This window comes from Leptidea sinapis, chromosome 17, assembly GCF_905404315.1.
Source record: "Leptidea sinapis chromosome 17, ilLepSina1.1, whole genome shotgun sequence".
NCBI classification, from domain to species: Eukaryota; Metazoa; Arthropoda; class Insecta; order Lepidoptera; family Pieridae; genus Leptidea; species Leptidea sinapis.
In genome coordinates, this window is record NC_066281.1 from 2,039,812 (window position 1) to 2,055,835 (window position 16,024).

General features: G+C 35.2%; 1 protein-coding gene across 4 annotated transcripts in view; it reads left to right on the plus strand.

The window, feature by feature from the left end:
- Positions 1-16,024, plus strand: part of LOC126969094 (voltage-dependent L-type calcium channel subunit beta-2) — a 269,340-nt gene that overhangs the window by 221,392 nt on the left and 31,924 nt on the right. The window contains exon 1 of one of the 4 annotated variants that reach the window (XM_050814401.1): positions 9,444-9,651. The exons of 2 other annotated variants lie outside the window; for them this stretch is intronic. In XM_050814401.1, the coding sequence (XP_050670358.1) occupies positions 9,601-9,651 (51 nt within the window). In that variant the 5' untranslated portion in view covers positions 9,444-9,600. Of the gene's footprint in view, positions 1-9,443; positions 9,652-16,024 lie in introns of those variants that run through there. One more of the 4 variants, XM_050814400.1, reaches the window with a different exon arrangement.

Sequence of the window (16,024 nt, forward strand, 5' to 3'; positions counted from 1 at the left end):
TGATTATAAGTGGTCTTACAATCATTATGTGTTTCTTCTAAAATTGTATTTCGATATTACAAACTATATTACCATTACTCAACATTTTATGACAATGTAATGTAACACGCGGTTTACGGTGCTGGTGACACAAGGTGGTGGTTAGTTTGGCTGGGCTGTTTACACACTTAACCTCTTGATTGGGCCATTGTGCGTTTTTAAAATGTCTTCTTACTCCAACCAGCCCAGCTCATTCCAGAAGTCTAGCAGTCTTTTAAAGTTTCTGCAGGCATCCGAAAACGATGCTGGTGATTGGAGTGTTTGTGCCCGTTGTTCGGCCACACTGCTGCACTGCATAAGCACGTGTTCTGGTGTTTCCTCTGCCTCCATGCATCCTCTGCACAAGGGGCTGTCTGTTACACCTATGATAGACAGATGCTTGTTCAAGGGACAGTAAACCGTGACTACACCTACAATTGTTCGTATATTGTCCCTATGTAGTCTCATCAGGTTGCTGGCGAACCTCTTTGGGAGCTCTTTGAGGTCTCTGACATCTTTGGCTGCTACCGTCTGAGCTGCTCTAGTTATTCCAATACATTCTGCTTGAAATATTGTGTTTGGGTTGTCTAGTGTTGTTGATATTTTTATATTTAGGTCGTTCGAGAAGACTCCGGCTCCAGTGCCCTGTATGGGTTTGGATCCGTCTGTATATATCCTGACTTCGTTAATGCCAGGGCTATCATTTGTTTCCGCATTAAGTCGAATATCGTATCTTCGATCGAATACATGGTGGCCTTGTTGACCCTAATAAATAAATATATTGTATTGTACACACATAAAGTTTGAAAGTGTCAAACACTTATAGCTCTCTTTCTATTATTTTCAATCATTACATCCTTTTTTAGACCAGTTTTCTGATTTTAAATTAGGGTTCTTTTCGATTGGAGCCAAAAAAGTGAACAAATAAAAAATTACAGCGTTTTTTAAGAAGATATTCACCAAATTTCATGGTTTTTTTTTGTAAAGGTTAAAAATAAAAAGTTACAAACTTGGTTATTTGAATTTTTACACATTAATTTTGAAGTTATGTGAAAAAAACTCTGGAAGCAAAAGTTGTAGATCTTTTTATTACCTACAACTTTCCTATTATTTTTTTCTCCATTGGACTTGTAGTTTCGCCAGAAATCAAGATAAACCATTTTTTAACCCTTAAACACCTCCCTTTTGCACTTCCTGATCTCAGATCGCCCGGAATTTATTTTTCCTTTCCTTTTGTCCTCTTCCTTTTCCAATAGGAATCATCCTACCCAGGTCTATTTAGACCATTTATTGTATCTTTGTGAGTGGAACACTTTTTCGGTTGTAATGTGGGTATATAATATATCTTTATTATCATATTATTATGTATATGATGGTGACATAAATTTGCAAATAGAAACATTTTGCAAAACTTTGTTTTAGTAGAAGATTTTCTATTGGAGATTAAGATGTTGATTAAAATCTGATTAAGACTTTATCCCAAACTGTAGGTACTCATGTATTTACAGCGTCTGGAAGCATATAAAAATTGTGATTTAGGTTCCTCAGTTTGAATCTGTATTCCACATATTAAATCCTCGTCGTTATGCATGCCAGCGGAAGTATTCAATAAATCTGTATAAATTGTTTCATCATAAGTGCTGCAGTGATTTGTTGCATTGGTTTCAAACTTTTTACCAGTGGGAGGCCCCTTTGCACAGGATGCTGGCTAGATTATGGGTACCACAACGGCGCCTATTTCTGCCGCTGTAATGTGTAAGCATTCCTGTGTTTCGGTCTGAAGGGCGCCGTAGCTAGTGAAATTACTGGGCAAATGAGACTTAACCTCTTATGTCTCAAGGTGACGATCGCAGTTGTAGTGCCGCTCACAATTTTTGGGGTTTTTCAAGAATCCTGAGCGGCATTACATTGTAATGGGTAGGGCGTATTAATTACCATCAGCTGAACGTCCTGCTCGTCTCGTCCCTTATTTTCATAAAAAAAAACTTCAATTAAGTCATGTAACTTAATGAGGGTAAAATTTACAATTCGTATTAATCAACTCGGCAGTGTTCTAATGTACTTAACAAACACAAAAATATATGGGTGATATCTATTTTTTAAAGTCGGCTATCATTTAATTAATTATAACAGACTTAAGATACCAACTCATACTATTTTTGCAGTGTTTTTACCAAGATGTATTTGTAAAATGTTTGAGAAGGAAGAATTATTTAGAACCATACACTTTTTTCTGACAAATAATCGTTAGTTTGCTTTATAATAATAATAATAAAGCCTTTATTAATAATTTTCCATTTGATTTTCTATATTTTTGTGTTAGTATGTTAGTACGGTTAGTCGACACACATGATTATTTTATTATTAACTTTAATGTTAGTAAGCTATAATGCATGCACTATGTTAGTTTTCTTCTCTTCTTCAAATGGATCCTAGTTGGGTAAAGGCCTCCTCCATTCCTTTCTATTTTTTCCTTTTTCGAGCCAGTTAGTTCCGCTAATCTCTCTAATCCCATCGGTCCACCTTTTATGCGGTCTGCCCACATTTACTGCAGACTGTTAGTTTGCTAAACAGTTATTATAAAATTATACATCCTTAATAAAACACATGCCCAGCATATAGATCGTGGGGATTGTTATGTTGTTCCTTAAGATATAACAAGTTGGCTGGTACATTCGCCATGCTCGTAAAAAGTCGCTGTTTCTAATGAATGGTCGATCCTATAAGCGCTATCTTGTTTTTTTTTCACTATTTCATTTATTAAAATTGCAACTATTATATTTATAACTTTATTATTATTTTCTCTACTTACTGAAACAAATCTAACCTTTCAACGTGAATCTTAGTAGAATCACCTCGTATTTTTGGTATGGTATATGAAATATTTTGTAAACTAGATACTGAATCTGTAACTTTTTTATAATTTAGCAATGGCTTTTTCGACACTTCATGAGCATGGTGAAATGTATAACTCGAGATCCTTACTAGTATTATAACCTAGTTGTAACCCGTGACGTCGTCCGCACTCCCTTCTTCGTCGTCTACTTCCGTACTTATTATAATCATACTGCCACATGTATAAATTCAAAACAATTACCTTTAGCAGCGTTTTTTTCAATGGAATAGGAGGAAAAACGAGCGTACCGGTCACCTGTTCTTAAGTGATCACCACCGCCCACAATCTCTTGCAACACCAGAGGAATCACAGGAGCGTTGCCGGCCTTTAAGGAAGGTGTACGCGCTTCTTTTGAAGGTACCCATGTCGTGTCGTCCCGGAAACACCGTACAAGGAAGCTCATTCCACAGCTTTGTAGTACGTGGAAGAAAGCTCCTTGAAAACCGCACTGTGGAGGACCGCCACACATCCAGATGGTGGGGATGATATCCTAACTTGGGGCGTGTCGTGCGAAGGTGGACTTCGGCGGCAGGAATCAGGTTAAACAGCTCTTCGGAACACTCCCCGTGATAAATGCGGTAGAAGACACACAATGAAGCGACGTCTCTACGCAACGCCAAGTAATCCGGCCGTTCACAGAGCACTGGGTCCCCGACAATTCAAGCTGCTCTGAAACATTTCAAGAAACATTTCCGTTTGACCATTTCTTCTCCGACTTACTTTGCAAGTCCGACTTCCACGAAAAAGTCTTTTAATTATTCTGGTTAATATACTATAGCCTATAACACTCACAAATAATGCGACTTTCTATTGGTAAGAGAATTGAAAAATTAGTTCGCTAGCTCCAGAAATTATCCCCTACAAGCTCTTAAACTTTACCTCTGTATAATCTATATATATATATATATATATATATAGTATCACAACATCATACTCATCTTCCAAGCCGGCTGGTCACCGTGGAAGATTATGACCGAAACCCTCCAAACAACCCTCCAAAAAACGAAAGATGTCTACATAAAACGTTATACATTCTGACATACAACGTTAAAACACTTTCATCATATGAACGTCTGTTAGAGCTAAACGAAGCTCTCAAAGAATTTAAATACGACATACTAGGATTATCTGAAACAAGACGCGTTGGAGACATAACTGAAGAGCATGAAAACTTCATTTTCTGCTATACAGGCCACACACCTGGACGACATGGCATAGGTTTTATAGTTAAATACCATCTTAAAAATAATATAGAAAGCTACCTCGGCCTTTCTGAAAGAGTAGCCATATTGAACCTGAAATTTGAGAATACTAGCTTATCCATCATTCAAGTCTACGCCCCTACTGCACAAGCAAGCGAAAATGAAATCGATAACTTTTATGCGACAGTAAATAGGGCTTTAGAACTAGCACATAAAGACTTCAGGCTGATGGGTGACCTAAACGCTAAAATTGGAACACCAAAAAATGAGGAACATTCAATCATGAAAACACATAGATATGGAATCAGAAATGAGAGAGGACAAAGATTAATCGTATATGCCAGTGAAAGCAAACTGTCAATTATGAACACTTTCTTCAAAAAAAAAAAAAACAAAAAATAAATGGACTTGGCGATCACCAGACGGAGATACCAAAAATGAAATAGACTTTGTGCTGTCGAATCGACCTTGTATGTTTAAAAACATAGAGGTACTGAACATTAATTACCCATCGGATCACAGGCCTGTAAGAGCCACAATATCATATGACACACATTTCAAAAAGAGTAGAACAAAGTTTACTAATTGTCAACAAAGCACAATAACAAGCGAAGAAGAAATCACAAAGTTTAAAGAATACTTAAGCTCCTACATATCAAAAGATCAAATGTTCGCCGAGACTATTATCCCAGTCCAGAAATACTACGATAACTTAATCAGAATCATCACCACAAGCTTGCAAAAAAAAAGGCCCAAAGAAAGGCCACAAAATATTTTCAGAGCGCACATTAAAACCTTTTTAGAAGAAGACAAGACCTGCAAAAAAGTTCAAACAAAAACAGAGCAATAAGAAACGAAATATCGGCGCTTTACAAACTTACCAACAAATACATAAAAAAGACTACGCCAACCACAGACATAAAACTATTAAAAAACACCTCCACAAAACTGGAAGCACAAAAAAGGCATATAAGGAGCTGAAACCAAAAAAAACTTGGATCAAAGAGCTGAAACGAGACGTGATAACCAAAAACAACCGCGGTGACATCATCAACATAGCGACAGAGTCTTACAGGAATTTATAGAGCACTAACGAGCCAGAAGACACTAACCACGAAAACCATAATACCAACAGTGATGGTAATATTCCAAAAATACCACAAATTGAAGAAAGTGACGTCATCGAGGCACTGAATAAATTAAAACTAGACAAAAGCCCAGGATCGGACAATCTAGCAAACGAGACTCTAAAGTCAGCTGCCCCGATATTATCTATACCCTTTACAAATTTATTCAACTCTATCCTCGAATCTGGAGAGACACCCACGCAATGGTCTGAATCTTATATTATTATAAAAAGGCGACCCGAAAGATATTGGGAACTATAGACCTATAAGTCTGCTGTCGAGTGCATATAAGCTATTATCTACAATCCTGACCAAAAAAATTAGCTCTACATTAGAAACAAGACAACCCGCCGAGCAGGCAGGATTCAGGAAAAGCTTCTCTACCATCGACCATATTCACACACTCGAACTCCTCATCGAGAAATATCAAGAGAGAAGTAGACCATTGTACTTGGCATTTATTGATTACAGAAAAGCATTCGATTCGGTGTCACACAACTATATCTGGGAAACTCTAGCAACGCAGAACGTGGAAAACGAATTTATAAGAGTAATCAAAAGCATATACAGGAAGAGCATAAGCAGAATTAAATTAGAAACAGCCGGTCCTTGGTTTCCTATAAAGAGAGGCGTAAGACAGGGGGATCCATTGTCACCTATATTATTTATAGCCACATTAGAATCGATAATAAGTAAGCTTGACTGGAATGAACGTGGTATAAAAATAAAAACTAAGTATTTAAGCCACCTCCGTTTTGCCGACGACGTGGTGCTGATATCAGAGAAAGGAAAAGAACTACAGTACATGGTAGAGTCACTAAACCAAGCTAGCAAACTCGCCTATGGACTAGAAATGAACCTCTCTAAAACTATGGTAATGACTAACAGCACCAAATTACAAATATACGTCGATAACTACCCTCTCCATTATACCGAGAAATACATTTACCTAGGCAAGCAAATAAGCTTCGACAGATCAAACAACTACCAGGAGATTGAGCGCAGAGCTCAGTTAACATGGAACAAATACTGGAGCTTAAAGGAAATATTTAAGAGCAACATGCCAATCCAACTAAAGACTAAGGTTATGAATTCTTGCCTTATTCCTTGTCTGACCTATGCTTGTCAGACATGGAAATTTAACAAAAATGGCATAAATAAAATAACAACGTGCCAACGGGGAATGGAGCGGAGTATGTTATATATAGAAAGAATAAACAAAATAAGGCATACATAAATACGCAACACCACAAAAGCAATTGATGGTCTAGCACAAGCTCGTGCATTAAAATGGAAGTGGGCAGGACACATAGCACGCCTGCAAGATCAAAGGTGGACAAAAAGAGCGACAGAATGGAGGGGGCCAGTGGGCAAAAGAAAGAAAGGGAGACCTTGCAACAGATGGGAGGACGAAATTAAACACACAGCGGGTCCAAACTGGATACAAATAGCGCAATCCAGAGAAAACTGGCTCAATTTGGAGGAGGCCTATACCTGCAGAGGGGTTCTTGCAGAATAAAATGCATAAAAATTAATTCCTTTTTATAAAACTACCATAATAATTAAATTAACTGACTACTTAATCTTTTTCTTATTGATACTAACAAAAATAATCGACTTTGTAAATTTATAAATAGAAATTTCTGTAAGAAATAAAAGGCTTTTTTATTTTTTATTTATTTATTTATATACATATATGTATATATATATATATATAATATAATGTAAATTGTCTTTGTTTTAGGCTCTTTCACGGCTATACCGTTGATCGTATCGACATGAAACTACCACCATTCGATGCGAATATTGGTTGCGATGGCGATGGTTTATTTTTATTGTGTTTGTTATAAAATGAATAAAATTTAATTTATTTCCCTTTAAAATTCGCCCAGCGAAGCGGGCGGGAACGGCTAGTATATTTAATTTCATTTGTTTGTTACGCTTTCACGCCTTAACCATTCAACCGATGAAAATGAATTTATCAAACACTTGGTCAGGGGTACAGAGAAAGGCAAACGATCAGTGCGATAAAGACACCAACTGAAAGTACTGTCGGAAAATCTCAAAAGTTACTATTTATTTCCTTTTCCAAAACTTAACCGATCGTAAAGAAATTTTTGAAAGAAATATTCTGTGTCAGACTGTTTTAATTTTTCCGCTTACTGCTCCATGTCAATTTTATAAACTAGTGGACTACGCTAGTTTATAATAAAATAACGTAGACCACTCAGGATTCTTGAAAATCTCAAAATTCTGGGCGGCATTGTTACTGCGCTCGTCACCTTGAGACAATTTCACTAGTTACGGCGCCCTTCACTACGAAACAAAAGAATAGTGCTTGAACACTGTTTGGTGACAGAAAAAGGCTCCGAATCCCTCTATACGGTGTCCTGTCCAAAAAAGATTCCCTCTGTAAAAGAGGGTAATCTACTAGGATATATTGTGAAATAATTTGGACTTCCAAGTTATTCGTCTCAAAGAGTAATAATTGTATTTTAATAAGCAATAGGTGGTCTATCGACAAAACTAGCCATTTCCAACGCCGTTGGAGTCCAGAGTCTAGACACGACGTACACATGACGCCAGTGTGATAACCGTGTCGTCACAAATTGGGTCAACGTCTTCGGCAATCGATCCGACCTTTGCGTCTGCGTGAATCACCACAAACAATTTTTGACCTTCCTATAAATAAACGTAACGGACAAAATCCAGTGCACGAACATTGAATGCTGCAATTTTCATATGCTATATTCGAACGTTTTAGTTCTGCTTCTCTCGGCAATAGGGTGTATTTTGGATTAGCAAAGTCGATTACTCTATCATTGAATTCCAATTTTGTGTTCCAATTTCGACTGAATTGCCGAGAGGGAAAGTTGAATTTAGTTTGATGGAAAATGGATATTTTTTCTAATTTATTCACAAATGCTACTCTTGCAGATAATGAGGCGATGTTTGTACATCCATGTTTGTTTGGATATCAATATTATGTTTGATAAAAAGTTAATATTTTTTGGGGTAGCTAGTAGTAGTAGTTTACCTTGTCATTTTGAGGGCTTATTAAATCCATTGTATCCGTATTATCTATATTTTCACTATTACAAACTACGTCAACACCGATGAATGTATTAGCATGATTGTCATTTGAAGTTAATATGTCATCATGCCAATCCTCAATAATACTGTTGCGCTTTTATTTGATTTCGTTCCAAAACTACCGTTTTTACGATACATTGATTAAATGAGTAATGCTCTCCAAAAAAAAATCAGTATGCCATATCCTAAATATTTCCAGAAATACGCTTTTACTAATAAACTTCGCTGGAAAGAATTTCTTTGTGATATTATGAAGGTTAAATTACGAATTACATTCCTAACTAATTGGAGAGCACCCAAAATAAACAACAATAACTCAGATGCAACAATATAAGATTTGTTTCTGAAATACATCATAACACGACTGATTGTTGTAAATATAGAAGTAGAACCCGTTCTTCGCAGGGAGTCATTTGTGTTTAGAATAATTCTGACTTTCAATGATTCTTAAATTAAATTTTGAATACAAATATATGAATTTAATTTTGAATCGCAGTTAATTTGATAAGCATCAATTGAAAATGTAATAAAAGGTATTTCAAATGAAGACCTTTACAAAAAGTAAATTGAAATTAATTTTGATAATAAGGCGACTGAAGTAGTATTAGCGCAGAGTAGGGATAGATACTTAGGTATTGGTGACAGCATTTTGTTTTAGGCGATTTTGAGTACATACTACAGGCCTGAATATAGTAAATTCAAGTTAGGTACCTTTTTAAAAATATACAAAAACCTGCAAAATTTCCATGTCGTAGTTTCATCGCGAACAAACGTAGCTACGCTTTACTGTTAAATGGATATTAAGGGTAAGAATTTTCCAAATTATTGAGTTATTTTATTTATTTATCATATTTTAGGACCTGTTGGTAGTTAAATGTTGTAATAATTAATATTTTAATATTTGGACCGTATTTTTGATTTATTCCCACGAGTAACGTTATTAATTATATATTTCTGGCCCAGAGCTAAGTGTACACGACCTAGGTCTAGTCTCTCGCGGTTATTTACATAAAAACACATGTTTGTGAACTCTGTAATATTTACACTGTTGCGAAAGCAAACGATGCGCGCGCACCTCATTCAGCCGGCTATCGGCGGGCCGGGAGCGGAGGTAGCCAGTACCCTCCAGGCAACACTGAAATCGTTCCGTGAACGCTCGTGTTTACGCGCGGCCGCCGAGGCTGATGCCTCCACGACGGCTGACAACGACGGAATCCCGTTGGTGGTCCAAAGTGGCCACCGACTCCAGCCACCATGTCGTAACATGATGGGATACAACAACCAAGGCAACGGCTACAACAAGTTATTTACTCAGGTGCGTTTGTGTCCGAGCTTGTTTGGCATAGGCTTCGTGTACGCAGGGTTATCACGGTTCTGTATACCTAATAGCTTACATTTAAATTCAATTTTTTAAGATTTTTTAAGTATTTAATATTCCTAAATGCTTGCTGTTAAATGCAAAAATCCATTTACATCAGTGCTAAAAGCTGAGGTCAGGTCTGTTCTATGTCAGTTAGTGACTCACAATGCAAATGGACATTTATAAAGCTATAAAACATGAGTATTGATTCGTGAAGTTGGAGCCTAATGGAACAATGTAAAGAACTTTCAGAAATGGGCAATGTGTAAATAGTGTTAGCCCGATTTAGCGGTGGACAGCAAACTCGTTATAGAAATAGGATCTACTGGTCTAATAAAAGTTTTTTGTTTATGATTCATGCTTAAAGATTAATGGACAAAAGTTTCTACCTTAGAGATATTCATTTAATATTTTTACTGATCATCATCCATTGAGAAATCAGGAGGCGGGTTTGCGTCTTGTAAAGCATTAGACTAGAATGTCTACTAAACCATTTATTTTCTGCATAATCATTGGATTTAACATTCTGTGCATTAAGTTCAGGTTTATAAATTAAATTAGTTTAGGATCAAACGCATTAGGGTTGTTAAGATCTTATGTAAGTCTGTTAGTTATGTGTTAAAGACGAATCTTATTATGCTGCGCGTATATTAACCGATGAAGCTACGAGATATATCCGGAAGAATTTCTAGTCAAGGTAGTTCTTGGTGTTGACTTTATCTCGTCCTCCAAACTTTTGAATCTGTCTTCCTCTTTGCCGCTTAATGTATTCTGGATACCAATAATACATTATTGCTTTGCTCCATTTGTCCCTGTTATTGTGGGCTTACCAAAGTTACCGACATAGCCCAAATAGTTGCGAAACTGAAGTTGCAGTAGGCAGGGCACATAGTTCGACGGACAGATGGCCATTGGGGCAGTGAATTCCTCGAATGGCGACTACGTACCGGAAGACGAAGTGTTGGTAGGCCCCCCACAAGATTGACCGACGATCTGGTCAAGACCGCCAGAATACGTTGGATGAGGACAACAAAGGACCGATCTTCATGGCGGTCTTTGGAAGAGGCCTTTGACCATCAGTGGACGTATTCCGGCTAAAATGATGACGATGATGATGATATGTGTCCGATCCACCACCATTTTAAATTGAACCTTATTGGAATGTCTTCTATATTTGTTTGCTTTATCCTTCATCTATCTTTCTAAATGTTTAAGATGAGTTTTTGTAGGTATTTATTTTCTGTCATGTTAGAATAATATTATTTATTTGTCTATATGTATAGAACGTCATTGTTTATTTACCTCAAAACTATGCATAGAACAATATTTGCAGTATTTAGTAAACTAAGCTCTATTTAAATACCTTTTAAATCATACCAGACCACTTGAGCAATAGCTCAATAATGTTAATAAACATATTTCAAATATAGTTAAATATTTTACAAGTAACTTTACTTAGTATTCATTCATACATTGATATAATCACGCCTGTGTTCCAGAGTAGTAGACACAGGATATGGACATCCATTTGCCCACGATCCTGACATAACTCCCTGGCTTTTTCCACTCGCATCAACACTTTCAGGCAATTTCTTTTGCTACTGTTCTTATGTCCTTTTGTCTTCATGTACTCTTTTCTGACCATCCCTTCCTTCCTTGATCCTTCGTACTAGTTCGAACTTTCCAACACTTTTAAATTAAAAATTTATATTGTGTTTCCACTAGAATTAGGAAATTTTGAAACATGATAACATTCATGTCCGACAAGATTCATCTGTATTTACGATGTCAAGATTATTGATTATTTCAAGTCATCTTCTGTATTTACAATATCAACATTAGATTTTTCAGTTTGACTGTATTCGATATTTTTAATGAAGCTGGATGTTAGAACAAAGTTAATTTTAAAATGTTTCATGCAGTAACCCCTCGCTTTATTCAGCTCATGCATTCTCAAAATGCACTCACCGAAGAATTTAAGTAGAGCTACTTTGCATTCTTTTCACCTAGAACTTTGAAAGCAATTTGTTTTAGTTAGAATATATTTAAAAGCTGTCTATATTTTTGTGTAAATTATAGTAGCAAACGCAAAAAAATACACAGAATGTACTATAAGTCTCAATAGAACGGTTAGGAGATTGGAAGGAATTTTGAAAATGAATTTGGAAGGAATTGGAATAGGAAAACCTTTATTTAACCCATACGTTTAATGTATGAAATTAATTTATATCTTATTAAAGAATACATATTTAGTAAAATTTACTTAAATTTGCTATACGTCTGTGGATGATAAATTTACGAATAACTCAATATCAAGCCAACCTATTACGATGATACTTTTTTTATTGGAAAGGATATACTTCAAATATAGTTTCGGGGTCGCGGCGGAAGGACACCGATTCCAAAAATTACAATAATCGTAACTATAATTACATTAATTAATTAAATTGTATAAAAGTATTTTGTATAAATTTTAGTAAAAAGTGCATATTATATCTATTGTTTTGGAATAGTGTATTTGAAGTCTGTTGTTCTTTGTTAAATATATTTTTTTCTAGCAACGGGTCAAGAGTTTCGAATGTTTTGTGTGTCTATAATTTTATTTGGAAATACAGAAGAACCTTTATCACGTTATTTTGAATTTTCCTAAGAACAATAGACATAATATCTTCTATGCATTATTCATTCATAATAATAAAACACTTCTTTGGTGGTTCACTATGGTCGATCTTTTTGATGAGTTACCCCAACTTATTATTTTTATACCACTACCACAGAATAAAAAGAAGTAACAGAAGTCTCACTTGAAAGAAACAGCAACCATAGAAACTAACTAGTAAGATTCATTTTTAAATCGTATCATTTCTTAGTTTTTATCTTTTATCAGCGTAAGGACGGTCGCTCCATTTCCATTATCATGGTATCATTACCAATTATTTTATTACTCTGCCTAATTATTTACCTATGTGTAATGTATACGTTTGCTTTGTTTATCCATGTTTGAATGTTACTTCGATCAAATAAGCAGAGAATAGAAAATATGTACCTATAACTGGAGTAAAAGCCGCACGCGCGTTTCGGTGATTGATTGACAACCGACAGCTATAGCTACCTCGAGGGTTCCGTTTTGTTCTTAAAGTAGACTTACACACGCCTGTTTATAATAACCGTTTTCACAATATTTCATACAAACTGCGTCATTAATTGAGTACTAATATTGTCTCAAGCTACATTTGAAAACTCTTTGATTTCTCAGAACTGTTTGTTGATGATATGAAAACGTAGGCAAATATTTTCAGCACCGATTAATGGTTTCAAGGTTTGTGTAAATGTTATTTATCGATCATAAATAGTTGGATTTGGGATGACGCATCATAAGCCTGGTTCAGTTTTACGACTAAAGCTAAAGTGATTCCTCGATATATCAATCATCCAATCTATCGTTGCTGATTTGGTAATCTACACAATACACCGTAATTTTAAAATAACCAAAAATTGGTACTCAAAAAGCAGTGTTTAATAAACCCACTAAAATTGAAAACTAGTAAAAAATATCATCACCATTTTGTTTTTTTTTATTTATTTATTAGGAAGCCAACGTGCAGACAACTATCTTAATCTATGGATATATTTAAATTATTTTTTAATGTTTCACACTCCACTCATGCTAACTCGACATGCATAATAGCTGTAATTCTTTGTTTAACTAAATCTTTATACTTTGCGTTACATAAAGCTAAAGATAATTTTGAAAAACATAACAAAAATAAAAAAAATATTGTGATATATTAAATATTTTGGTACTTATATTATAAACAAGGAAACCAAAAGAAAACAAAAACAATAACTACGAACAATGACTAAACATCTTGCAGTGTTACAAATTTTTTAACTTTTTTTTTGAAACATGGGGCAGAATGCCGAAAAATATCTATGCCTGCTCTTCTAATCATATTATTATAGAGTATAACTATTGTTCACAAGGGGGTGTATCTGCCTTGATTCGATCTAGCGAATCTAGGAAGAAACGTAATTTGTTCATAATATTTTGTAAGTTAGCATTACCCTTTGGTACCGCCAATCCAACCCTACTCAACAGATTTGGGCAATTTATAAATTCGTCCTCTCCCCTCGCTACTAACTCCTCGCCACAAGTCAAATTCCTACATTGATACACTTATTTATTTATTATAGACACACCAACAAGCTATTCTAAACTAAACAAAAAAAGAAAAATATAAAACGAACATTATGAACAGAATAGCTTTCTTACAGGTAAACAGAGCTGCTGTTGTATTATTAAAAATAATATTAGTTTTAAAACGCAAAGTACTTTAAAGGTTAATAAATGTTAAGATACAAATTATTTCTTATGTTGAATATTATTAAAACAAACCATATATCTAATTAAACACTATTATAAATAACACTGTTGCAAATTCTTTTAAATTGTGGCAGCGACATCCCAAACACATCCATGGAGTCAAAATTATTATTAAGGAGCTCATTAAATGATCTCATAGAGCGCTGTAGTTGAGAGTGAAGACCAATATTAGTTCTTGGAATAGCAAGATGAAAGAATTCACGATTGCTAGCCTTGCACCGGGGCGGGGTATATTGAAATCAATTTGTCGTAATATTTCTGGGGCACTATCAATACCATTACATAATTTAAATAAAAATAGCAAGTCTTGAATACGACGACGATTTTCGAGAGATTTTAATTTAAAAATATTTAGCCTCTGGCTGTATGATAAACATTAACCGCTATGTTTTGTGTCTTTGTATACCAGAAATCGAGAAAAAGACCTTTGAATTCTTTCAAACCCACCCACTTATATTAATAAAAAGAAAATACTTTTATTGACTTAACGAAATACCATCCCAAACAAGTCGCAAGGGCCCCTGTAGTAGGTGTGGACCTGTATTCCTGGGTGTACCGAAACATTACAGCCATTTAATGATTAACATGTATGTTAATGTCCAATAATTGTAGTTAGGGTTGTTGTGCAGTTTTATTAGTGATACAAAAACCTGAGTGCATATATACAATCTCTTTACTGTTCTGCTTAGACTGACCCTTTTTTGTTAGTAAAAATATATGCCTCAGTGTTTAAAAGAGTAATAGTAAACTTAGACATTATATCCTCCAATAACAATAACATGGAAAACTTAAACCATATGCTCGAAGACCTAAATTCAGCTTCCCAAGGAGTAGGTCTCAAAATGAACATGGACAAGACTAAGATCATGTCAAATGTCCATGTCGCACCTACTCCTATTACAATTGGGAACTGTACTCTCGAAATTGTCCACGAATACGTCTACCTCAGATAAAAATCCAGTTAGGCAGATCCAATTTCGCGAAAGAGGTCACTCGTCGAATCCAAATCGGATGGGCAGCGTTCGAGATGCTATGTAAAATCTTCTCGTCCCAAATACCACAGTGTCTGAAGATGAAGGTTTTCAACCAGTGTGTTGCCAATGATGACCTTCTTAATATTGTGGAAAATTTGATTATCAGGCGTGCCCTTTTGGATTTTAAATTTTTTTTTAAGTGATAACTTGTTATGGGAGGGTACACCGCTTCGTAACGTTACGCGTTGCGGCGCCAGTCTGTCTGGCTTCCCTTTCTCTCACGCATACGGCAGCGGCGGGCTCCTCCTCTCTCACTCTAACCAATTGCAATTTATATAAGATTAAATAATGTACATACACAAAATTCTAATATACATGTTCAAGAATTGAAACTTAGAATAAAATATATTTTATATGCAATAAAATATTTTATTAATAATTAACCTTTCCTAAAATTAAAATTAAGATACTAAGCTTTTCTGAAGTTAAACAATTTCAATATAAAATAGTTCAACTTAGATCAGCTTAAGTAATTACTTCGATCGAGACCCACACGTTTTTTTGTTCTCTTCATACATATGTTGCATTCAAGTTGCATTACATGACATTTCTTTAGGATTTAACTGCAACACCTAAACTTATTATACTATCCCTACGCTTGCACATATTTTATGATTAAATAAATTTCTGAATCGAAAAGAACTCAAACTGTACAATTAATCAATAATTTCTTAGTTCATTTATACGTTTATTGACTGTCACAGCTGCGAAAACGTAGAAAAAAATTGAGGTTGCAATGCACGCACGCTCACACAAAGTGACTTGCTTGACACGCACACTAAAGAAATAAACCTGGCCTGTTTTAATCGGTTTTCTAGCAGCAAAGGGCTCATTTAGACGTATAAATTATCTAAGAATAATTCAATTAAATAAAATATATTGTCGACGTCAGATTTCCTATCGTCGACTG